The 27,973-nt window shown below is 40.3% G+C and overlaps 1 protein-coding gene across 1 annotated transcript in view; it reads right to left on the bottom strand.

The window, feature by feature from the left end:
* HSD17B4 (hydroxysteroid 17-beta dehydrogenase 4) overlaps window positions 1–27,973 on the bottom strand; it is an 85,802-nt gene that overhangs the window by 14,513 nt on the left and 43,316 nt on the right. Inside the window, exons 14-17 of the mRNA XM_053474115.1 lie at window positions 26,733–26,784; window positions 20,327–20,398; window positions 18,782–18,885; window positions 14,192–14,257 (exon numbers count right to left, since the gene is read on the bottom strand). Coding sequence (XP_053330090.1) covers window positions 14,192–14,257; window positions 18,782–18,885; window positions 20,327–20,398; window positions 26,733–26,784 — 294 coding nt within the window. The remainder of the gene's footprint in view (window positions 1–14,191; window positions 14,258–18,781; window positions 18,886–20,326; window positions 20,399–26,732; window positions 26,785–27,973) is intronic.

Here is a 27,973-nt window from a genome sequence, read left to right on the forward strand (position 1 = left end):
CACAGGATAAAATCCCCTTTTTCTTGACATTGTCTAATGTGATCAGTGTTTTAATATGCAATTAGTAGCAGTGTTTCTTGCCCTTACATGTCTATTCCAGCTAATTTAAGACAATTTAGTATAAAGCAGAATTCCCTATTATCTAAATTAGATTTTTTTTTTGGTTAAACCTAATTATTTTAGATCTTTTGACAGTAGAAGGTACGGCTTTTTATTTAAGTAATTCCCGGACTACTGGAATCTAACCTAACAGACTCCTCTGCAAATTGGGATAATTCAAGTGCACCTGTCATTCAAAACTGACGAGATGTTACTTTTTAAGGGGTAATTTTTTTACCTATAGATTGTATCTGCCAACTAGAAAAATGTTTGCTTTGTTTTATGCGCATTTGTTGGAAGAAGGCAATCTGGGTGATGACCAAGGCAACCATACCGGAAAACAACAGGAACCACCACCGGCATAATTCAGGTAAGCAGAACCTATCAATCACATTTTGTTTTTTTAACAGGACCACTTTAATTTTTCCCAAACAACTAAAATATACTTAACACTAACAGCACCAGAGGCGTGAGCATCACTCCTCTGGCATGTTCTTGCACCTTGAATGGTTAAAAACCTGTCCAATTGATGCATTAGAAAAAGCCCGGTGCGGAGCATTCTCATTCTACGTGGGGTTCTCCTGCAGTAAAAGTGGCAATATGGGAGGCATTGAGTCTTATTGATTAACATGTTCTTTGTTTTGTTACACATGGGCCAATGAACATATTTCATTACAGACTTACATCAATTACTCTGCAAGAATGACTTTACGGTCTCAAGAAAACAAAAGCCTAAATGCTGAAATCTCCCGCAAGACGTCAGAAGCAAAGCTAATTTAAAGATAGCATCTGTGCTTTTTCTAAGTTGTGTTTTGTTGGTTTTTTTTTGTGAAAGTGAAAAAAAATATTTTAATGTTACTCTCCTGGGTCTTAAGCAGGTATTCCCTTGTCTGGTCCACGACAGGTTGTCATACCTTAAAATGAGTAAAAGTGTATAAAGAAGCAGGATATTGAGGAATGGAAGTCCTCAGAGATCTAGAAGATATTATATTTACTGTATTTACAGAAAGGACATGTAGTCTATAGCAGGCATAGAGCTTGTACGAGAGAACAAGAGTTCTCGTCCGTGATGACCAAGTGATTTTACCACTGGCCCAATGGAAGTACCTGCGATATGATGAGAGCTGGGCTTCCCTCAACACAATTTTATTGCATTGCTGTTTACATTTGTACCCTGTTTCATGATGTTTACGAAGAAGATATTGGTATTTAATTTTCCCTTTTTATAGCTTAACAAGACTAACATAATGGCCAATGCCCACTTCCTAGGAGGCATATTCCACTTTCCATGTTTGCTCTGAGCACAAGGACTTCCAGTAGCAGTATTTTGAGTTTATAGGCATGTCCAGCAGCATAAACACAGCAGCACCACAAGAATGTCTATGGATTAAGAAACCGACAGCAATAAGTACCTCCCAGGCAAACTCCTGCCTTGAAGGCAAATTGCAATATTTATCAAGCTAAATCACTCTTTATACGACTGCAAGGCAACAGCTCCCTAGAGGACATTCATCATCTCTGTCTACCAGAACCGCTTCGGAACAGGTATGCGGATATGCCCTACATTACATACCATGATGAATCATGGAATATATCCGGACTGATTTAATTGTTAGGACTCTTTACAACTCAGTGCGACCACAAAAGCACTCCTGGGTGCATTTACAGTAATGTGCATTTGGGGCTTCCAAACAGCAAAAAAGTCCCCAAATTATCTGATACAGAATCTACCCCATGACTAGATCCAACCAAAAAAAGCCATTGCCAGATGTATACCATTAATTATATTTATCAACATTATTGATCTCAATAGTTAGTTTGATAATTACATAGAGATAGTAAAAGAAAGCAAAAGTTTGCATTGTAGGTGATATTGCAGTACATTTTATTATACTTCTCAACAGATTTTAAAGAAGAGATGAAATTAGAGTATATTACATAACAACTTTCATCAATCCCCCTAGTAATATGCACTTTGTGAAACCTTGACTGTTATTCAGCCAGAGATAAAAAAGTTTGAATAAAGCACTGAGATTCGTGCATTGTCAGACTAGTGAGGGAACTATAATATTATATATAGACATATATATATATATATATATATATATATATATAAAATATTAAATAATTCTGGCTTATAGTTTTATCATGTTATCTAAGCAACCTACGCCGAACTCTTATTTTATTATTTTCTTACATAAAAACAACACAGAATTATAAAATATCTGATGTTTCAACAGCAAATTCTTCTAACCGATCAGTGCCTTCAAAATTAGACAAGCTGGGGCAAAGGTTGACATGATTAAATCATTATTTTGGGAAAGAATATAAAAAAAAATAATGTTTCCCGGTCTTACATTTAATTATCACGGTATTATATTTATCAAAGTGTTTGGAAAAGTACCTTACAGGTGTTTAGTTTACAATTAAGGATATTTCATAGCCACAACGTGGCTGTTGCTTTATTAATTCAGGAGTTCTGCTTTCTGATCCCTAGTTTAGCACCTGCGGTTTCCTAATGTAGTTTTGTTACCATACATGAAAAGACTAAATTTATTCTATAATTAATGCAAAAAAAAACAAAACAAAAAAAAAACAAACACTTAGTAAAACTATCCTACTATGGAAGAGCATCTGGTGTATAAAATTATAAGCACAATACAGATTTTTTTTTATGAGTGTTTTTATTTACTTGGAAGAAACAAATAAGCTTGTGGCAACGGGTAAGAAGTATATAAAAACTGACATGATTCTCTGCCCCTTGAGCTTTACAAACCTCAAGAAAACTCTTGAACATGAAGGTGCTGACAGAAAAAGAATACATACAAATTAACATTCTACAAAAGAGAAGAATCATCTCTGCCGCATCAGCCGACAAAATGTATGAATATTTTAGATTGCAATGCAGTTTTGGGATGGTAACAGAAAATATCAATTTTTAACTTTCCTGTTCTCTTCATACATGCGCAGATTGCCAGTATTCCATTGCAACAAGTAACGGTAAAGGAATACTGTAGGTGAAAAAGTTAATGATCCAAAACTGGGAAAATTACCGGTAGTTCCTGGGTTACGATCCAGAGCTCAACATCTCTAACAGACCATATTAATTGCATAAAGAACTTAAGATATGGGATCTTACAACACCTATACATAAAGTAAAGCCAAGAAAGATTAATAATAATGTCTTGCTGTGGGGACTTTATTTCATATTAACATGATCCCAGCTCACAATATATATACACACACACACACACACACACACCCATTTATACATTTTTGGGTTACCTTTTTGTGTAACAATTTTTTGCCATTGAAGCCTGAAAAAAGGCCTCTGTCACACACGCTTAAGGACAGGATTTCATATACACAATATAAATGCGTATATGAAACCCTGCTGACAAGACGCAGGTGACTAAAGAGACGGAAGCTACTCACTCCACATACAAGCACAGAAGCCATTACTGCACTACAGGTAAATGCAAAAGCAATTCTTCGCAGATACACAACTACCTGTCTTATTTATTGAAGCAATGAGTGCAGAGCTAACATGCCCATACATGTGATTTATATAATAAAAATAACTTTAAAGCAATCATGTAGACCAGGGCTTGACAAATAGGTTAATATACATACACATATATACACTGATCAGCCATAACATTACGACCACTGACAGGTGAATGAATAACACTCATAATCTTGTTATATGGCATCTGTCAGTGGGTGGAATATAGTAGGCAGCAAGTGAACATTTTGTCCTCAAAGTTGAATTTGAGCGATTTTGACAAGAGCCAAATTGTGATGGCTGGACTCGGTCAGAGCATTTCCAAAACTGCAGCTCTTGTGGGGTGTTCCCGGTCTGCAGTGGTCAGTACTAAAAGGAAGGAAAAGCAGTGAACCAGCGACATGGTCCTGGGTGGCAAAGGCTCATTGATGTACTTGGGTAGCGAAGGCTGGCATGTGTGGTCAAATCCAACGACGAGCTACTGTAGCTCAAACTGCTGAAAAAGTTAATGCTGGTTCTGATAGAAAGGTGTTAGAACGCACAGTACATCGCAGTTTGTTGCGTATGGGGCTGCGTAGCTGCAAACCAGTCAGGGTGCCCATGCTGACCCCTGTCCACTGCTGAAAATGCCTACTGTGACAGAACCCTCCATCACTGGGGCCACTGGAGAGGCCTGACAGCAAGCCTCCTCCCTATTGACTATGGGCCCTGGCTTTGTAAAGACTTCTGTCTACCCCCAGAAGTATATCATCTCATCATTTGCTGAGGGGATTATCTTTGGCAGACAGCCAGGATATGCAGCCAGGGAGTGAAAGCCATTGTTTTAGTTTAATAACCCCCCACCACCACATGGTGCACTACTACTACTACAGACATTTACCCCAACCATACCTTGGAACTGATTTCGACCAGTAATAGATAGTGGAGGTTGGGACCCCATTGTATTGTTAATGCCTTTACTGACCCTACTGTGTCTGGGGGCAGATTAAGGGGCCACTTTGTACCCCAATATCTTGATTTATGTTAATGTGTGCTTTGCTGGCTATATCCAGCCATGTGTGTGAAAAATCATTTTGGTTATACCCTACACTGAGCCTGAGCTAGTGACTGGGAAACTGGGGAGTGAGTGTGTGTGTCCCAGGCTAAGGGAGCACAAGTCAGCGGAGGTAGTCGGTCGGACTATTCAGCCCTGTGACACCTACAATGAGAACGTGACCATAAGAACAGATGCATCCATGGAGGCCTCACCTCGCAACTTACAGGACTTAAAGGTTCTGCTGCTAACGTCTTGGTGCCAGATACCATAGCACACCTTCAGGTCTGCGGTCTAGTGGAGTCCATACCTCGAGGGGTTAGGGCTGTTTTGGCGGCAAAACGAGGACCTACACAATATTAGGTAGGTGGTCATAATGTTATGGCTGATCGTACGTTTTTACTGACCATTACTTACCATTAGAAAGAACATTTAAAGGCAGTTTGGTATAAATGTATATACTTCTCTGTTCAGGCTAAGAATAACTCTACAAAAATAAAACACTTTGATTTGTAACAATAACAACAATAATAAAAATAAAACAAACAAATGGAAACAAAGAGTGCTTGCTTGTATTGTTGCACAAAATTACGTACATGGATGACAGCAATTCCAGGACATGCTACCAAGTGCTGCTGCTCCACATGGTGGTTAGAGAGATCAGAGATAACTGGCCCACAATATGGAGGTGCTTGCCTACCCAGCAAAACCTCCAAAGCAATTGGAGGACAACAGCTGCAGAGGTAAATACTTGCGGCAAGCTGATGCACTATCCTGGTTCAGCCCTAGGATAGCACTCAGCCAAAATACCAAACTTTGTGTATAAATATACACACACATACCTATGCCGAAAACATAATACACTGGAAACTACCATGTCTCAGCCCATGATAAATTACCACAGATGGTTCTAAAATGCACCTCCAAAAAGTTTTGTATTCGGCATGAAATTCATGAAACAGATATAATCCATGTGGCTCTCAAGAAATAGCATGTTATCAGGATTTGTTTTTCCACCCATTCACAAAGGAGTAATTTTCTGTACTTTAACAAAATATAAGGATTCAAACACACAGCTGCAGTAGCGATTACCAAGGTTTGAAAAAGCAAATATTCCATAAGAACTACTGGTTGCTCTCTTAGGAAGGTATATATTGTTGAAGAAATGGAAAATAAAAAACACTTGATTGTAACGGTGGGATTATTTTCACATTCCCGTTTGGCAGAAGTGTAGAGTAAGGTGTTCAGGATAAAATGGTTAAATTAACCAAATCTTAATTCCCAAGGTTCCAATGCTGAGCTTGCAAACTGTTCTGGAATCACTTTTTAAGTAGGTGTAGAGGGAAATTTAGCCAAGTAAAGTTTCACTAAAACACATAATACTTAGTCAACTAGTGGGTAGGAACGTTGAGTAACTCACGTTATCCAAGCAAAATCGTTTTAACAAAAAACCAACTTGAAGTTGACTCAAAAAAACTTAACTTGAGAGAAACGAAGAACTGATTTATAAATAGCAGAGGCAGTTTTCAGGAATCATTATCTTGGTTCAACTCAATTCAACATGGACTGGAATATCCCATAGAGGTGTAGTGATATTACCCTAATGCAAGGTTCGGCTAATGACGCCAGGTTTTATCTACCTTTTTATCGAGCAGTTTAATGAAAAGGAATAATAAATGCCAGAAACTGAGCAAAAATAATAAAAATAATAAAAATTAGATGGAAAACTCCTCTATCAATACAAATGTCTAAATAGGGCACCTAAACACACACACACACACACACCCATCCTTATACACTATATATCAATCATTAAACGCTGTGATAGACATCGAGATAGGCAGAAATATATATATATATTAAAGACATACATTACACTTAACGCATTCAGCTCAGTTATCGATAACCAATATAAATTATTAATATACCGTAGCTAAATATTTTAAATGCAAACACAGCAGTGCTAAAATATTGTGGGGAATTGGCAGCATGCACGTATATGAACAACACACAAGTAAACTGCGGCATCACAATTATCGGTAGTCTGGGTTGAGTCTAGGTTTTTGTGCACATTTGAAATGCACTGAGGAATAAAATGGAGTTGAATTAAAGAGACTGAACAAAGACCTAGATTTAAGGAACTCATTAATTCATACTCATTTAGGATTTAATTTATACCTGCAGAGGTGCTCTCTCACCCAGTAGAAACCTTGCTACAATTATTCAACATAAAATTATTTCATCGTTCTAAATCAGCCAGGTCAGTTTGTTACGTACAGCATGCTATGGCTACACTTTCTCGAGTATTATTTATACATCATGTTCCCAAATCAATGGAGTTTATTCTCTAAAGGAAGAGTTGTCAGGAGAGGTTGCAGGAGAGTTGTCTTTCTTGTACATTAAGGGTCATCACATGCAGATTTATCTGGTAAGAAGGATAAGCCGGCCTTGTATGATGCATAATTCAATGGGTGAAGACATTTCAATGATTGAACTTATTATGCATTATAAAAGAGTAGCAGACTAGGGTTGGCCCATCATAATGCATAGTGGAGTCAGGGAGCTGAAACACAACTGCAATCTTACCGGATAACTTTGCATTTAGTGAATAGACCCTAATGCCACTGCATGGTGTAATATCGCAGGATTGGGCAAATTTAAGTCCAATTTAGAATCCGTTGATTTTTAGGAAGGGCTAAAAGCCATGGCTCCAATAATCCATTAATATATTTTAATTTTCCATTAGATAATAGGATGAGAAACATCAGTTCAGATAAATGATAAAATGCATCTCATGAGCTAAATATTTACAACCCCCTGTGGTCCCTGTACAACAGGAAAATTGTAATGGGAGTGGGTAAAAAGGGAGATCAGTCTCTAGCCATCTATAGAAGAATAGCATAACTTTCGCTACTCTCAATTCATGATGTCATAACCAGACACCCCCAGCAGCCTGTAAAATGTGCATAGAGCAAGGTAGATATATGTCCTCTAAGACAGGTGCAGCCTAGTTTATCGACTACACCTTGTTTTATGGAGATTGTTTTGATTCAAATATATATATTATATATATACACATATACATATACATTTCCTAGAACTGTACATTTAGAACATTCTTAACTGACAAGAAAAAGCAAGCAGAAAAATGTAATATTAGATTCTAAGAAATGGCTCATTCACTTTTCTATTTAAGCATCGTAAGTGAGAAATATTTAAAGTTTTACAATGACGTAAGGAAGGAGGTTCAAACGGGCAAAAAAAACTTGAAGGATGAAAAAAGTAAATTGATTAAGGACATGAGTGAAGTAATTTGTAATGCGGTTTGATTGTTCTCCAATTAATAATGCAAACTGTCAAGTCATATTTCTTAACAATTTAGTAATTCATCCAGATACAAAAGGAGGGTGAAAGAATTCTTGTCTGAGGCAATTTTCAGATTTGCCTGTGGACCTAAGAAAAGGCCACATGCAAAACTACCAGACAAGAAAGTTGACTACTCTCTCTTAATGTCCTCAAGTGACAAAACAGGTTCTAATCAGAAGACTGTGACATTTTCGATACAAAACCTTAATTTCACACTGTACACAAAAGATTCACAGGCATTTCTTAAGACTTACCCTGAAGGGATTTACAAAAATAATAAAAAAGAATAAAAATAAATCTATTTTGCCAGTTCACTATGTAAGGATGACACATCAGCCTAGGTTGGCTCGCCACTAACCAGGCATGCTATATCTTGATAAGTACCCCGCTGTATTTGCCTCTTTTAAAAGGGACAATTCAGTGTCCCTGAGACTCCCATTAAAGACAGAGTATTCTGTGAGTAGACGTAGAAGTTGTAGCCATATTTGTCCAACCAACTTGGTCATCCTCCTCCTTGGTCCAAAATGTCTTGCCACTAATTGGCTGCTTGAGGCAGCCAATCAGTGGCAGAAATTGAAATCAATGTTAGTGCTTATCGCACCTGCAAACGGGGGACTGAAGAACATTCACCAAGCCAGCACTGGAGCTGACTGGTGGCAACCATAACATACATGCAGTAATACCATACATTTTATATGTAGATGGTAAATAACTCATGATTTAGAAACTGTGGTGTGATAGCACTATATTTATACTGACATCTTAACCTACATTCGTTAAAAGTATCATGCGCAATAGTTTTCACTTATTTTTCAGATACCAGGCAAGATTCTTCAACATAGCGACTATGATTAATATATTATATGCTATGTTTTGTGTAGGCCAGCTAAGGTAAATAAGACAAAAAAAAAAAAACATGAAATTGCATCCTGAGCAAATGTCTCATTTAACCTCGTTTAGTGCTTGAGGGATCTGACGGCATTAAGAAAGCCATCATGGTATTATTGAGAAAGCATCATTTTACTGGTTCAGCATCTTAAAATGTTTAGCAATAATCTCCTTCTTAATAAACAGCCACAAAATTTACATTTTAAATCGACAGTTATGGGACAAATGGGAGAGAAAAAGATCATGAACAGCTTAAAACAAATGAAAAAAAATTGAGTAGTTTAAATGCTAGAGATTCGCTATAGCCAAGGCAACTTAAAAAAACAAAAACAGTGCAATTACTATATAAATAGCTCATGAAAAACGAAGGGACTATTTTACCTCAGAGTGGGTATCTGTTTCAAATTGTATTGGGTTCTGACATGGCCAAGCTGGTCTACCGTGATACCGGAAAATTACACTGTATTTGCAGCATGCTCACACCTGAGGTTGTTGGCTCCTCATCAGTCTGGTTCCAGCTTGCTGTCCAGGGGTTAAATGGGAGGAGGTTTAATTGCACCTCCCCCAACACATTAATAAGGTTTTGGTAGCCGTATACACTGCTTTGTGTGCCCACTATGTAGGAGGTGAGAGTAGGTTCTCACCCTATTTAAAGGCGTCCTTGACGTGGTGGGTGAGTTAATTATGCTTTGGCCAATTCATACAACCAAAACCTCTCATTTATATTATGTTTATATATTTGTTCCCAACTTTATTAGGGTGAGAAGCGCAGACAGTTTTTGTTTGTCGAGTATTTAAAGTGTTTAAGAAATAGCAGAGACATTATTAAACACTCATCTACATCTACTAGACCAGCCAGAAGACTTGCTTTGCCCCACTCTAAACATTATTTTAATCAGTAATATAAGCAGTATAAATAATAATAAACAGGACACAGAGCAGTAGAGCGTAAGTGCTCAAGACTTTACTATGGTACCAAACCAACACTGCAGAGTGTGAAAAGAAAGAGTTTTGTAGCTGAAGACAAAGCCACTCCACATGGAGGACAGGCGCAACAGTCTTACTCTAAAAGAAGTCTAACGATCTAACAACTTGAGACAAGTTTGCAAGTGGATAACCATTAAAGATGACATAAATCAGGGCCATACAAACCTACATATAGGCAGATCCATTTATAGGACAAACATGATGATTAACGGTTAGGTTTTATGAGGAATGGTTTGTTCCTTCCCATATGTGGACACATGGTATTCCCACAGAACCAAGTCGTCATCTTAAAAGCCAAGATGTTTGGAATAGGGCTTCATAAGGGAAAGGTCAGTAAGTATTATGCATCAAAAACTGATGGCAAGTAAATGCATTTTTTTGGTGACAAGATTGTGCGGCCAAAAAGGCTACTTACATCTCCCATAAACCAATACAAATTAACATTCTCACAACCTTGCAAGAGGTCTCATGTATCATTGTGATTGCGTTTTCTGGAGTATTGCCAGCATTGTAATACATTCATTCTAACTTAAAGGTGCAAATGACGGCAGAGACACAGATAATGGCCTCTTGTTCACAAACACACTGTCACAATGTAATTGCCTCATTTGACCATCATGTGCTTTTTCCCATCTATTGATCACAAGCGCTTGTTCAATACTTGGCAAGGAAATGTTAGAGACAGAGAATGCTTTGTGCTCTTTATCTTTATTAAATGCTTCTTGTTAGAGGAACTTAATGACTTAAATCGGGTACACTTAAACATATAAAGACTAACAGAGTTCTGGTTTCTATAACAATCTTTCCAAACCCAGTATCAAAAACAGGGGAAAATGTTGGTGGCAAGGAAAACATCTTCTTAAAAGGGCAGTCATGTGCAAACATATCTGCTTACAGATCAGATAAAACCAAGGAAACAGAACACTTATATATTAAGGGTGTGAAATTGGTATGCAATGGATATTAACAGGATCTATCTGAAAAGCAGAAGACCACGGGCCAAACATATCTAAAGACTTTAAAATAATGTGTTCAGAAAAGGCTAAGGTTAATTTTGCCGAGTGGTTTATTCTGCTGTAAAGCGCCTAATTTTTAGAGGAAAAAAGACCTTAAAGGATTAATATAGATTTTTTTTCCTTTTACTTTTAGCTGCAAGAACACAAGAAGAAGCGTAACTGAATTTTAAAGCTTTCCCTGGTGTAATGAAATGATCCCTGTAACATACAGAACCATAAATGACATTGCTGAAACCGACAGCTGGGAAACCGATGCAGAACACTGAACATGGCAGCACGCAGAGGAAAAAACGGCATATCCATTACTTAGGATGATAGACCTTGAGGGGGATTATATTACGTCTTTTTTTTTGCAATATTAACTGTATTGTTGCTATATGGAAATATTCCCTTGAATGAATACATATTTAAATATCTGCTTATATACCGTACTTGCTTGAATATAAGTTGACACCCCAAACTTCGGATAATAAATAAATACAAGTAAAAAGCCTGAATATAAGAGAACTCCATTGGCAATTTCATCAATTTGTTTGAATGTCAAAAAACAAGGAAAAAATCAGTTTGCCTCTTATTGCTCTCATAGTTACACAGAGATAGAGAATTGTTTCTGCACCTCTCTTTCTCCGCAAATCAGTCTAACATTCTGGCATCTTGGAGTATTTTCGCAAAAGGGCAGAACCAAAATGATAACGCCATACAGAAAATGATTACTTCATGTTATTGCTGCTAAAGGTGGTTCTACAAGCTATTGAATCATAAGGTGTACTTAGTTTTTCACACATGGCTTCTCCATTTTGGCTTTATTGTTGTTGAATGAATCATGACAGTGTAATATGTCAATTTTGGGGCACTGTCTCAATTTTTCTGGCAGTGGGGTTTATAGGCTCATTGGAAAGATCCTATGACTCCCTGACCATCTTAGGGAGCTGTCAAATCAGAAGAGATAAGAGCTGTTACAGCTTCCACGTGGCAATGCTCTGCAGATGACTACTGCGAGAAGATGCTGCGTGAAAGGTGGATGGATGGCCATGCCTCTGACCCACTTTTGGCATCAGCCTTACCCCCACCTCGTGACACACACAAGTGTCCTAAAAAGTACATGACAAATCCCAGGTACTGGGGGGCACTTGTTAGCAACACTACAGAACTTATGAATAAAAGACGCTTTTGACACAAAGTTTAAAAAAGTGATTTTTATCACTGAAAATCCACTGCTGATTATATTGCTTTCTATGCTGAAAAGACCACTTTGCATCAGAATCCCTATTTATACATATTGATGTCTAAAATGTGTATCAAATCTTTGATATAAAATTAGGGTAAGAAGCGCAGACAGCTTTTGTTTTTTGTATACATTGTACAGCCAATACACTGTTTCTTGCAGCATGCTTACACCTGTTTGGTAGGCCTCGTATTATACATTTGTATTATTTGAGCCTGTGACTAGCTTAGCGCACCGACATTTCTTTTTTTCCCTGTTTGCACATATTTGAGGTTGTTGGCTCCTCATCAGTCTGGTTGCAGCTTGCTGTCCAGGGGTTAATAGGGAGGAGGTTTAATTGCACCTCCCCCAATACATTAATAAGGTTTTGGTAGCAGTATAAACTGCTTTGTGTGTCCACTACGTAGGAGGTGAGAGTAGGATCTCACCCTATTGAGAGTGTGCCTTGACGTGGCGGGTGAGCTTAATTATGCTTTGGCCAATTCATATAACCAAAACCTCTCATTTATATTATGTTTATATATTTGTTGCCAACTTTATTAGGGTAAGAAGCGCAGACAGCTTTTGTTTTTTGTATACATTGTACAGCCAATACACTGTTTCTTGCAGCATGCTTACACCTGTTTGGTAGGCCTCGTATTATACATTTGTATTACCGTATTTGCTCTATTATAAGACGACCCTGATTATAAGACGACCCCCCAAAATCTGAATATTAACTTATGAAAAAAAGAAAAAGCCTGAATATAAGACGACCCTGTAGGAAAAAAGTTTTACCAGTAAATGTTAGTTCATGTAAACTATGTGAACAATTGTTTGTTAATAAAAGCTATGATTGAGAAAAATATTTTGTTTTTATTTCCTTTTTTTCAACCTGCCCCCCCAGTTATGCACATCTGCCCCCAGGCTTGCCACTCTGCCCCAGAAATGCCTTATACCCCATATATGCCACTGTGCCCCATGATATGCCTTTTAACCCTCTAAATGCCACTGTGCCCCATGATATGCCTTTTTACCCCCTATGTGCCACTCTGCCTCCAGAAATGCCTTATACCCCTATATGCCACTCTGGCATTTAGGGGGTTAAAAGGCATATTATGGGGCAGAGTGGCATAAAAGGGAGGTAAAAGGCATTTCAGGAGGCAGAGTGGCATTAAAGGGGTTAAAAGGCATTTCACAGAGCACTCTGCCTCCAGAAATGCCTTACACCCCCCATTTAACACTCCCCCTCCCTCCTCCAAACTTACCGGTGCTTCTGAGTTGGGGGGGCGCATACCACAGGAGGATCCAGTTCCCTGCATCTGAGCCCCCGGTGCTTAGTCCGGGCAGCATGTAGAGCTCCATGCGAATCGCGTAGAGCTCTACACGCTGCCTGGACTAAGCACCGGGGACTCAGAAGCACCGGTAAGTTGGAGGGGGGGCATAACACAGGAGGATGCAGGTCCCCTACTACTTACCGGTGCTTCTGAGTCCCCGGTGCTTAGTCCGGGCAGCGTGTAGAGCTCTACGCGATTGTATCGCGTAGAGCTCTACGCGATTGTATCGCGTAGAGCTCTACACGCAGCCCGGACTAAGCACGGGGGACTCAAAAGCACCGGTAAGTTGGGGGGGGGTTAACACAGGAGGATCTAGGTCCCCTGCATCTGGGTCCCCAGTGCTTAGTCCGGGAAGCGTGTAGAGCTCTACGCGATTGTATCGCGTAGAGCTCTACACGCAGCCCGGACTAAGCACCGGGGACTCAGAAGCACCGGTAAATTGGGTGGGGGGTTAACACAGGAGGATCCAGGTCCCCTGCATCGCTGCGGGGGATCTGGATCTTAGTCTCATAATCAGACCTATTTGAGGTCTGATTATAAGACGACCCTGATTATAAGACGAAGGGTATTTTTCAGAGCATTTGCTCTGGAAAAAACCTCGTCTTATAATCGAGCAAATACGGTATTTGAGCCTGTGACTAGCTTAGCGCACCGACATTTCTTTTTTTCCAAATCTTTGATATAAAACTTACATCTATATATATATATTAAACGTTAATATATGAGGGAATTTAAATATTCTATGTTTCTAATTACCTGGTCAGCAGTGGTAGCATCATTTACAACAACATCAGGGGGACGATTAGGTGGGTTTGCAGTTTCCTGAGAAGACAAAAAAGTTCATGTTATTTTTTTCCAACACATGCATTCAAATTAAAAAGTTATCAACAATGGAACGAGATTCAAAAAACCCACATATCCAAAACCTATATATAAAACGAGATTACACCCAATATTTTCTAAAGGAATCAATCATTTGCCTGGAATAGATTTAAACCCAACTCTACCACAAACCTGATGCGTCTCTACTGCAAGTCTTACATACAACAACGGACATGCCAGTAGAGCTGAAACAACGAATCGATAAAATCGATAATAATCGATAACGGAAATCATCGATAACGATTTCCGTTATCGATTAATCGAGTGATCGATTCGTCGTTGGAGCACTAGGCTCCTTTTACTTACCTCCGCCAGCGTTCCCCGCTTCTGCTCCACGCTCTGCAGTCTCCGCCTTCTTCAAGCTACGTGACGACGGATGTGACGCGCGTCTACTATCAAGTTGGAAGTGGAACAAGTTCGTAGCGGAGGTAAGTACTCTTTATGTCTATTGTCTGTGCGAATGTTTATGTGCGAGACTGGGTGCGCGGCAGTGTGTGTGTGTGTGTGTGTGTGTGTGTGTGTGTGTGTGCGTGTGTGTGTGCGTGTGTGCGTGTGTGCGTGTGTGCGCGCGGCAGAGTGTGTGTGTGGGTGCGCGGCAGAGTGAGTGGGGGGGTGCGCTGCACAGTGAGTGGGGGGGTGCGCTGCACAGTGAGTGGGGGGGTGCGCTGCACAGTGAGTGGGGGGGTGCGCTGCACAGTGGGGGGGGGTGCGCTGCACAGTGGGGGGGGGTGCGCTGCACAGTGGGGGGTCCGCGGCACAGGGGGTGGGGGGTCCGCGGCACAGGGGGTGGGGGGTCCGCGGCACAGGGGGTGGGGGGGCAGGGGATGCAGGGCAGGATGTGAGTGCAGGGCAGAGTGGGGCCAGGAGACTGGATGCAGGTCAGAGTGGGGGTGGGAGGGCAGGGTGGCAGACTGGGTGCAGAGCAGAGTGGGGGTTGGGATGCAGGGCAGGGTGTGAGACTGGGTGCAGAGTAGAGTGGGGGTGGGGGGGCAGGGCAGGGTGTGAGACTGGGTGCAGAGCAGAGTGGGGATGCAGGGCAGGCTGTGAGACTGGGTGCAGGGCAGGCTGTGAGACTGGGTGCAGGGCAGGCTGTGAGACTGGGTGCAGGGCAGGGCAGGGTGTGAGACTGGGTGCAGGGCAGGGTGTGAGACTGGGTGCAGGGCAGAGTGGGGATGCAGGGCAGGCTGTGAGACTGGGTGCAGGGCAGGCTGTGAGACTGGGTGCAGGGCAGAGTGGGGGTGGGGATGCAGGGCAGAGTGAGGGTGGGGGCACAGTGCAAAGGGGTGGGGGCACAATGCAAACTTGTGCGCTGGGTGCAAACTTGTTGTATTTTGACAACATAACAAAATACGAATGTTAATGTAAATTTTAAGTTGTTTTTTAACATCCAGTTCATTAAATTCTTTTAAATAAACGAAAAATTTGCATATTGTTTTTTTTATCCGATTAATCGATTAATCGAAAAAATAATCGGCCGATTAATCGATTATTAAAATAATCGTTAGTTGCAGCCCTACATGCCAGTATGCAGTAGTAGCTTTTTTTATTGGATCAATACTTCATTTTTAGTAAAAGCATCAACTTCACTTTATTGACGCAAAAAAAGTCCTATATGGAGGTGGATACTTTCTAAAGCAATGGTTTCCAGATTGTTAGTGTACCTTAAGGACTAGGTTAGGAATCAGTGCTCTAAAAAGTAAGCGCCAGCACGATAAAAAAGACATCCTTACATACTACATTCATACCACTCTCATGTAAAAACAAGCGCTGCTAACTGTCCTTCCCATTCCATAAAACACAGTAGATCACGCTTTAAAACTGTGTATAAATGTGTATTTTGACAAAGTCTACTTTATTAAAATATTCACTGTTGCAAAGGAATAATTAGACAGGAGAGATAACAGTTAAGAACTCTTGGAAAATTCATTTTTTTTCTGGTTGATGGACTTTATTCACATTAAGGGGGGAAAAAAACCCTGGGTTTAATGCCAACAACCCCCTTTTAATATTAATAGGACTCCAATCCATCATTTTTTGAATGAAATCGCTACTAATTACATGTACAGTATCTCACAAAAGTACATTTTTGTAAATATTTTATATCTTTTCATGTGACAACACTGAAGAATTGATAATCTGCTACAGTGTAAAGTAGTGAGTGTACAGCCTGTTTAACAGTGTAAATTTGCTGCCCCCTCAAACGAAATCAACACACAGCCATTAATGTCTAAAACTTGGCACAGGAGGTTGTCTAAGCACATCGTGCTTCCCCGTGGGAAGTCCCAGCAAGGGTTATTGCTAAAGCACATGGAGCAGGTGTGCCGGCAGCGGAGGTTGTTTACATTCATCTCTGCAGCCCCACGGCAGAAGTGCCGGCACCGGAAGTTGTCTACGCGTATTGCGCAGATGTCCCCCGCTGGCCCCGCAAGACACCCAGGAGTCTGCATTGGTAAGTCGGGGGGGGGGCACATCTTGGGGGTAGAGTGGCAGCATATCTCGGGGGGGCCCAGAGTGGCCGCATATCTCGGGGGGCAGAATTGCAGCATATCTCGGGGGGGAAAGAGTGGCAGCATATCTCGGGAGGGAAAGAGTGGCAGCATATCTCGGGAGGGGGAAGAGTGGCAGCATCTCTCGTGGGGGACAGAGTGGCAGCATATCTCGGGGGGGACAGACTGGCAGCATATCTCAGGGGGGGCAGACTGGCAGCATATCTCGGGGGGGGACAGAGTGGCAGCATATCTATTCCAGTAAGTTGTTTTTTTTCTTTAAAAAAGCACCTAACTTTTAGGGTGTGGCCTATAAATCGGGTGCGGCCTATAATCGAGCCGATAGGGTAATAAAATATTTTTCAAAATGTGAGGGGTGTACTCACTTTTGTGAGATACTGTAGCTTAGACTCTATCGGTTAATGTTTTAGAAGACCTATGTTGGCGGTACGGCCATTGTTTGTGGCAATGGCTCATGCATCATCCTTGTGTGTAATACATAATGTTGCAAGGAGCAAGACAACATTCTTTTATTATCCAATTTAGAAAAATAAATGAATGTGTAAACACCAAGCTCAGCCAAGATATAAAGCAGCCACAAACTTGACACAGTGGAACGGTTAGTTCTTAGAAAGGTTTATGTTTATATCATCTGAAAATAGCAGCTTTATCTGTCGCATTAATAGTCGATGGAAAGCCAATTATCTAAAATAACTTTGGCACACACTTTTATGAAGTAAGGAAAGCATTTTTCAGTAGATAAACTACTTAAATAAAGACTACACATTAAAGTGTAATTAGAGGATCTTAGTTCAGTTGCCCCATAAAGTGAAGAAGCATTTATAAAAGCGAATTTCCCTGTGTCAGGAAAATAAAACCTGGTGGAGTGTGGGTTCTTCTCCTCTTTTCCTTAACTACTGATTTTTGTGCACGTGAGCAGCTAAATTAAGTTCTGCATATATCCACAGGACATGGATAATATGAAATAGAAAATGTACTCTCACACTTCACTTCACAATGCTGTAAAATTGCTGGGCTGAACAAACTTCCCCTATAAAGCAGAGGCTTTCTTTCTCACTTTTATTTTTTCCAAGAAATTAGAATAGAAATTTTGATCTTTTAACGACATAAGTAAATGGGTCCTTCAGCCATTATACTAACAATTTAAAATACCAAAATAAAACCGTGTGACCGCTCCAAGAAAGGTCTTCAGCAGCTAAATACATAAAATCTATGATTGAATGTCCTACTAAAAGAAATACATACTGTTTAGACAACACCGTTTTGGAGCTGAAGATATGGCTGCCATCTATTTTTTTTTTTAATTAACAGGAATGAGACCTTTTCTCAGATAATTTTATTCTTAGGATGCATCTATTCCCATTACCAGCTCTTCTCCTACAAAATATAATACTTGAGAATTAAAACACAGTGTCTAAGAACAGGGCTGCAAACAAGCAAGGAATTCTGTGTCCTTGCCTAAAAACAACTAAGCTTAATGAATCGTTAAGCTAGATGGATGCACAAGCCGGGATATCCAACACCCTCTGGGACTGGAGCCGCGCAGCCCTGGTCTAGAATTCTTGATGCTGCTTCTTCCCAGTACCTATTGTTCCACAATGATACCTTCCAGGAGTTATTCCGTTTCCACAATGAAGATTCAAAACACATTTTGTGCAGCAGTCTGCCTTCCCCTGCTATTTCATTCAGAAGACATTCATTACATCGCACAAATAGGAAGACCACATTCAAAGACATAGGAAAATTAACGAATGTCCATTTCAGCATTCAGTCCTGCTCCATGGGAAGGGATGAGAATAAAGTCTTACTTCTGAGACTAGGAGGCCGTCACCACAGTAGTAATTGCTAGATTTAATTGTAGCTATCAATTAAATGGTCATATAGTATTTTAGACATCTTGGTAACCTAAATATATTTTAAACTATGGCAAAAAATATAAGACATATATTGAAAGTACCTTGGCTTTTGGTGAGGAGCGTTTCCCACCAAATCCTCCAGCTCCAACAATAAACAAGGAAAACTGGTTGTAGCATATGAGGTCCTTCCCACAGTATGTGTGCACTACGGTAAAAAAAGAAAGAACCACAGCACGTTCAGCAGCACTTTCTAATAAATAGGAAATTAATAGGAAATTATCACACAGAACTTGCAACAGACTACGAGGACAAGCAACTGTACAATCAATAATTTAATAAAAAAATGCACAAGCAGCAATTGGTTTTTGGCTACTGTGACTGTGGAGATGGGTATGTGGATATCCTAGCAATGCTTCTTAAAACAGCCTCACTGTTTCTGCCTAAGGTGTAGTTGTTTAGGTTTACCCACAGCAGCTAATCCAAAACATGGATTTTCTGTTCATGGCATGCATTAGTTGGAAGCACACACGGTAGAATTGGGAACAATAACCTTTAAAGGCTTTGTGATTAACCACTTGTCATCTCTGTAGCTTCTTAACTAGCATTCACCAGCCATCAACCAAGCAAACACGCACCTGAAATTTTACACTACAGTAATGCAGTCATTTTTTCCTACATCTTTTGTAAATGCCACAAACTGAACGTGTTCTTCTTCTTACTCTTGAGCATATCTCTGTCTAGCGCTGCCTACTTACTACTAGATCATAAGCTCTATGGAGCAAACACATCCTTCCTTAGGGTTGGTCTAACTACTTCAGGTCCCAGAGAAAATAGAATCGTCTTTGTCTATTGAATACAACACTGTATACAGTAATGCCATTTAGTTTTGAAGATAACCTACTGAAATTGATCTCATTTTGTTCCACTACATTTCTTTTATCTGCAGATCTGGAGGCTGCCACTGCTGTCAGTGATATACAACACTGAGCTGGTTCTTTATGGTAATGGTAATAAAGACTTGCTTAAGTGTCAGGACTCACCAAGGCAAATGTGGCACCATGCATGTCCACTTGAGCCTGTGTTACGCAAGTGTCGTCTAGTCACATAAATCTTGCACTCTCTACTCCATGTTGCCTTACTTTATGGGCCTCATTCATGATCCTCCAAATGCTCAATCAGTAGATCACATGATGTGTCTGAAAACCTGTGTCTGATCTATATAACCTGGTTCTCTTATTTGAACCATGCTCTTGTGTAATTAACATCACTTGTGGAGTTCTCCTGTGTTTCTGGTTGTGACTTTGCCTGTATTTGGACTTATACAACAGCGAGAACAGGGAGCAGGAGATGTGCTACTGCGAAATTAACTACTGCAAATACTGGTTTAGAGATTCCCTGCACTGGGTTTCTTTCTGGCTCAGATGACCTTCACTTCACTCAGAAACGTGAATTGTTTCCCTTCCTCCAGTTACTCCGGCTGCAAATTGCCTCGGTGTGAAATGCTTTTTGACAGGGATTTGTATCACAGAAATGCTGAATGTGAGGGCAAGTTGGCAATAAGACACAGGATCAATGTGTTCTTCGGTACCATTAAGGTGTCGTTAACTATTTCAATGACTGCAGCTCTGGAAAAAGAAGACTCTTACCATCCAGTAAAATGACTGCCCCTGAGCCCTTGTCAAGGATGTCTGCCACCGTGGTCTCTGAAGTCAACTCTCCTATTCGAAACATAAAAATCAAACACGAGTTCAAAACAAAACCGAAAATATATAGGAAAAAATGCTTCCAACCTACCTACTGGTTAACATCCAAGGCCTTTTAATAAACACGAAGCTCTTTAAAAAGGATATTAAGGTTTCACAACAGAGAAAAGGACCAGAGCCTTCGTCACGACTTTTTTTGCAGGAGACACAGGTTAAAACGTAAAAAAAGAAAATGTTTCAAGCTAATTATGGGTAAAAATTGAAAAACTAGGTGAAAAACAGTTTACACATTCACCAACTGATTAAATCAGGTATTTTTTCCCCAATTTTAACAGTAATTAAAACAACTTATGGTCTTGACCTTATAATTAAAGTTACATAAACAGATTCATCAGGGATTCATGAACCATGAACTTCACTGGCAAGAATTTCACAAGAAAGGGTAAATTATTTCACCGACAGATTGCAGACTGTCATCTTTGCAAATTTATACACAAAATAAAGCTTGTCATTAGCCTTGCTTGAGACACCTGAACATCACGCAGAGAGGGAATGCACATTCTAAGACGTTCTGGGTCTAGGCCAGCAAATGAATTGGTCTTGTCTTAAAGAATTACATCACTACTGGAGGAGTATAATTAACCTCTGTGCTATAAATGGGTCTTAAAATATTCCTGGGCAGGTAAGCTTTCAATTATTTCGTTCACTTAAAAGGAACATTAAATCAGTGTTTCTTATATGAATTTATAGCAGGGACAGCTCTGCAGCTGTTGTGAAACCAGAGGCGTATCTACTAAAAACAGCGCCTATGGCAAGCACTGAAATTGCGCCCCTGTCCAAATATCTAAAACCCATTTACTAGCCCCTGCTGCCCATATATATATATATATAAAAAAAAAATATTAGTCCCTGATGCCGATAGCAGGTATAGATCAACACACAAACCCAGATCAATTGAAATTCACTTGTGATCTCAGCACTGAAGGTATATATCAAATAAACAGAATCAGACATACAAATCCTGTATTTGCAGGTATACAATAATAATATATGAAACGTAGCATCGCAGGTATAGATCAAATAAATACATGGAAACAGCATTGCAGGTATTAATCAACTGAATAAGACATATTAACCCTGTATTTACAGGTACACATAAATAATGTATGGAAACATAGCATAGCAGATATGGATCTACAGAATAACACAAAAAACCAGCTTTGTATAGATCAATTGGAATTCACATAAAGGTATATTTAAAACCCCCTAAATTACAGGCATAGATCACAGGTTGCACACCCCAGATCACACACATAAGATTTGCCATCTTTGTCCCCAAATAGCCCAGTACAAGTCAACTTTGTCCCCAAACAGTCCGGCCTGTGCCATCTTTGTCCCATATACACCCTGCCTGTGCCATCTTGGTCCCCAAGGCTCAAAACTCCTGCTAGTGCCATCTTTGCCCTTCCACAATTATACATCTATGATACACACAAACACTTTTACAGTCACTCACTAATTCACACTTTCATTCAGACAACTCATCCACACATTAACTCATGCTCTCTCTCATTCAGACAATTCATCCACACATTAACGCATGCTCTCCCTCATTCAGACAACTCATCCACACATTAACTCATGCTCTCCCTCATTCAGACAACTCATCCACATATTAACTCATACTCTCCCTCAGACAACTCATGCTCTCCCTCATTCAGACAATTCATGCTTCCCCCCATTCAGACAACTCATCCACATATTAACTCATGCTCTCCCTCATACAGACAACTCATCCACATATTAGCTCATGCTCTCCCTCATACAGACAACTCATCCACATATTAACTCATGCTCTCCCTCATTCAGACAACTCATGCTCTCCCTCATTCAGACAATACATTCACATATGAACTCATGCTCTCCCTCATTCACTCAATGCATCCACACATTAATTCACACTCTTTACTTATATCTACCCCCTCTCCTTCCCTTATCGCTTTCTACCCCCTCTCCTTCCCTTATCGCTTTCTACCCCCTCTCCTTCCCTTATCGCTTTCTACCCCCTCTCCTTCACTTATCACTTTCTACCCCCTCTCCTTCCCTTATCACTTTCTAACCCCTCTCCTTCCCTTATCACTTTCTAACCCCTCTCCTTCCCTTATCACTTTCTAACCCCTCTCCTTCCCTTATCACTTTCTAACCCCTCTCCTTCCCTTATCACTTTCTAACCCCTCTCCCTCCCTTATCACTTTCTAACCCCTCTCCCCCTTTGTAGTTCTCTCACCTTGAGGTCCAGCGACTGGAGCACAAAGCTTCTGTCTTCCTGCACTGCTGCGGTGCCCGCTGCTTCACTGCTGAGCGCCGTAATATGACGTCATATTTCGGCGCTCAGCAGTGAAGCACCGGGCACTAGCGAGCGGCTTTTAAAGACTGTCTTTTTTTTTTTTTATCATCAAAAAAAAGGACAGCGTTTAAAAGCCGCTCGCTGGTGCCCGCTGCTTCACTGCTGAGCGCCGAAATGTGCCGTCATATTACGGCGCTCAGCATGAAATGCCGGCACCGGGACAGAGAGGCCTCGTGGAGGAGAAGGAGGGGCGCCGAGCGGTTGCTAGCGCCCCTCTCTCTCTCCTCCGCATACACAAAAAAAAAAAAAAAAAAAAGACGGCGTTTGAAAACCGCTCACTGGCGCCCCCTTCAAATGGCGCCTATGGCACGAGCCATAGGTGCCATACCCTAGATACGCCTCTGTGTGAAACTCCCACGACTCTTAGGCAAGCATCTTGTGAGTAGCAGTTGCTACTCCACAAAAAAGCACGCTGTTCTCTGGCACTAATATTTATAAAGAAAATATATATATGAGGTGAATAACACTGATAATTTTGTTATCATGGCACCTGTCAGTGGGTGGGATATATTATGCAGCAAGTGAACATTTCGTACTCTAAGTTGATGTGTTAGAAGCAGGAAAAATGGGCAAGCGTAAGGCTCTTAGGCACTTTGACAAGGGTCTGCAGTGGTCCAAGGAAGGAAAGGGGATGAACTGGCGAAAGGGTCATGGGTGGCAAAGGATCACTGATGCACGTAGGCTGGCCCATGTGGTCAAATCCAACAGAATAGCTACTGTAGCTCAAATTGCTGAAAACGTTAATCCTGGTTCTGATAGTAAGGTGTCAAAACACACAGTGCATCGCAGTTTGTTGTGTATGGGGCTGTGTAGCCACAGACCAGTCAGGGTACCCATGCTGATCTCTGTCCACTGCCGAAAGTGCCTATGATGGGCACACGAGCATAAGAACTGGAGCATGGAGCAATGAAAGGGTCTAGTGGAGACCATGCCTTGAGGGGTCAGGGTTGTTTTGGCGGCGAAAGAGGGACCTACACAATATTATGTAGGTGGTCATAATGTTATGGCTGATCAGTGTATATAGTCACACACAGAAGAAGGCCATATCCAGTTTGGTTATCAGAGCACAGCTATTCTGGTAGTTAATTTGCAATTCTTTCAGTTGGAATCAAAATATCACATTCAATCATAGTATTAAGCCAGAGAGACAACAACTAAAGAGGCCGTGTGGCTTTTATCTGCTGGTTGGGTGGCTTCATTTTTGTTTCTCCATTTTATGACATTTACATCACCAAGATGAAATATTGTATTGCAAATTCCAGAAAGACGACACCTTTATTGGCTAACTGAAATGTATTAAAGTACAAGCTGCCAAGACAACATTTGGCTTTTATTTTTATAAAAGCCATCGGTCCTTTAAGATTTTTTGCTTCTTGTGTCTGAAAACATAAAAGACTTTCAGTGAAGAGGTGTGATCTTGTGAGCGGCACTAGCTCTGTGGGTCATAAAATCAGATCTCACTTCTACCCATCCCAAATACTCAAATGCCTTAAACCCTTGTACTATAAAGGGAGACACTGATAGCAGAAAATGCATGGTTCCTATCAGAACAAGAAAGACGGCTGAACGAGTATTTTTATATAAAACCATAAATACAAGATATTTTTCAAAGACCGCACAGTGGATAAATTGAAATGCATTTCTGGAAATGCCATGCCAAGCGTGCTATCACCTGTGTAAGCAGGTTTTGAGTTATATGTCTAGACTAAACCTGTACACACAGGGTAACTTATAGGTTTGACTTGATTGCTTCCAAGAAATATGACTGGTTTGGGTTACTCTCCAGCACACAGCCTATAAGTATAGAAAGACTGGAAATCCTGTGGATGTTTGAGGTGTTTCTCTGTGGGCACATTTACGAGGTAACCGTGAGAAAGTGGATTTTCTGCACGAGTGTCGCAAGGGTTTTCAACGAGAATCGTACTGAATTAATATATTTATTTCTTTTTAGGTGCATCTTAAAGGGTCACTGATGTTTTACATTTTACGGCAGTTTAGATATGGCTTCTGTGCGCTTTGGAAGCGTTAAATATTACAATTGAAAACACCATCTATTATCTGATGAGACCAGTTTCAAGACTGTACTTTAAACCATATATTCCTGAAGTTATGGAAATACATTGGTTTGTGAACAGCACCGCTTTGATAGTAATCTATTTTTTGTACGCAGCATATTTACTTTTTTGGATCTAGCAATTATCAAATTAAAATGGACCAAATGCGCAAACGTTCCAAATTCCAGATAACGGGAAGGAAATCAAATGTCTCCTCAAGTCTAAATCATACTTTAGGACGCAGCTAAAACCACCCACTGGCATCTATACCAGTTACGGGATATCTGGAAACATCAACAATATAGGTTTAACACTAGCAGGTTAGATACAGTTTACCATCCAAGTCTAAAATGTACACCTTACAGTAGGCAGCTTTTGGACCCTACTGACTCCATAGTCAGTACTAATATGTTACAAATGTTTTCATCTGTATTTATAGGATACATCAGTTATGTGTCATCATTAAACGATGAAGCCTACACATAACCATTTGTTAGATGAATGAAATTTGGTACATGACGCATAAAGGCTAACATGTGACAAGTGCAGCTGCAATTTTTCGCAGCAAGATGATAGCACTGCTGGCCATAGCCTTGCAGAAGAAAAGAGTGCCACTGCACGTATTGATATACCTTTTAACCCTCTATATGCCACTCTGCCTCCAGAAATGCCTTATAGCCAGTCTGGCATATAGGGAGTTAAAAGGCATATCATGGGGCAGAGTAGCATATAGGGGGTATAAGGCATTTCAGGAGACAGAGTGGCATATAGGTGGTTAAAAGGCATTTCTGGAGGCAGAGTGGCATAAAGGGGATTAAAAGGCATTTCAAGGGGCACTCTGCCTCCAGAAATAACTTATCCTCCCCCATATAACACCCCCCCTCAACTTACCAGTGCTTCTGACTCCCAGTGTCTCGTGGGGGCAGCGAGTGGAGACCAGCGGGGCTTCTATGACTGAGCACCGGAAGGTCATGTGATGCCGGTGCTCCATCATTAAAACCCCGGCGGAAGTGCCAGCAGCGGCGGGGGCTGTATGCGTCCATTGACGGGGAAGGTATGCGCGATGCGCGTAGGTTACCAGACAGAAAGATCCAGGTCCCCTGCAGCGCTGCGGGGGATCTGGATCTAAGTCTCATAGTCAGACCTCTATTTGAGGTCTGATTATAAGACGGCCTCGATTATAACCATTTTCTCTGAAAAAAACCTTTTCTTGTAATCGAGCAAATACAGTAATATCAAAACAGAATAAAAAAAGGAAAAAACATTTACAATAGTAAGCTCACCGCATCAGCTCACAAAAAGCCTTATATATTTTCTGTGATCAATAAAATATAAAGTTTTAGGCATGCACATAAATCCTAATTTTGTAATTTTCTATTGCAATAAAACAGCTGCTGTGTGTATGGTATTTAGAGAAAAAAATGACAGTTTTTCTTGCCTTTTTCCATATAGAGCTTGCAGTTTCTTTTTACAGTTTTGGAAGTGCTAATAATGTAATTAAATCTGTTAATTGCAGATTGTGAGATGTTTGGACTAAATTTTAATGGTAACCATTTACATAAAATCTGAACAGGCTGTTGATAAAAGTTCACAGCTCTGTCTTTTCAGATGTTTTACGCAAAGTTCAGTGAAAGCTAACGAGGGCATTTCTACAGTCATACAGTCACATAAAATCAGAAGGTCTCAGAGTGTGGATGAGAGAACGAAATGTCAGCAACTTGTAAAGAATTTAAAACCTTCAAAATGTATAAATGCTTGAAAACGGCTAATCTAACATCTGTGCATATTTAGGCTGTATTTGGGCTCCCGTTTGCTCTCTAGCATCAAGAGTGAAGTATTGGATAATATAAATAAATAATAAAAGGTTCCAATGCCATGGGACTCTTACCTGAAGTTGGTATGGGCTTGTACACTTCTAGATATTGTTCTCCATGCAGCAACTGAAAAGAAAAAGGTTTCAAAATTACCAAAGAAATCACAGGTGGTACAACAACAGCTACAGTGCCCGTAGTCCCAAAGGGATACCAAAAACTCTTCCCATGTGCCATGTTATACCGGTGGCTATATCAGCCATTTTTCAGGAACACGTCTAATTATTACATGCTACTTTCTACCACCTCTAGCACTGCCCTTCAGTACGCAGGGTGTAAAAACTCACAGATGTTGTATAAAATGGTAGATTTTAGACTTAGCAGTGATCTGTAATATTTTTTCCTTTAAAACACTCCCGTAAACTCATTCTTAAGATGAAATAGAATTCTCTCCACGCAAACTAGTAACATTATGGACATTGGTGTGTAGACTGTGTGATGCAGATCAATGAGGAACACACATTACTTAGTATACCTTCTGTAGGTACGGATGAAATACTTATTTGCCATTCACTGTACCCTGGGAATGCCAGAAAGAGTCAAATGCCAAGATTCCTAATACATGGCCCACCCTTCCCCATATCTGATTCCACAATGTGCCATTTTTTCCAAAGGCAGTACTTGGAATTTAATCCTAATACTCTAAGCTTCTTCTACAATTCATTCAACCAAGCACCGAGAAGGTGTAGCAGCACTGCAGAATTTAGCTATAAGCTGGAGGGAAAGGAAAATAAACAGGTAAAGGATCATATATTTCTTAATTGCCTCCTACATATGCATTATGGCCTCTGCCTAATGATTAAAACCCAGCAATAAACACAAGGTTATGCCCGCTAAAGCAGCATAAATTCTAAACATGCACATTAATTGTAACGCAAGCATTAATGGGATATTTTCGTAAGGACTTCATTGCCAACTCAGGTACTTGAATTATTAATTGGGCATATATGTGCATCTGTATAGTCTGATTATTCATTTTCAGTGCATGCAGACATGTATTAGGGATTTACAAGTGACATTGGTGGAGAGCGTGAATGAGCAGCAAAGATAAAATGTGAGATAACGAGGATTGTGAAGAATTGTACCGCAATTTCTTCTGAGATAAAATACAGTGGAGATAAGAAAGCATATTGCTTGTAATTAGGCCTTTAATGTGAAAATCTTTACAAAAAAAACGGTACAAAAAATAACCTTCAGCTGAAAAAATTTGGATACATTGCCCAGTTTTTAGAATTGATTCTCCATATTGTCCTTAAAC

This window comes from Spea bombifrons, chromosome 1 (assembly GCF_027358695.1).
Source record: "Spea bombifrons isolate aSpeBom1 chromosome 1, aSpeBom1.2.pri, whole genome shotgun sequence".
NCBI classification, from domain to species: Eukaryota; Metazoa; Chordata; class Amphibia; order Anura; family Pelobatidae; genus Spea; species Spea bombifrons.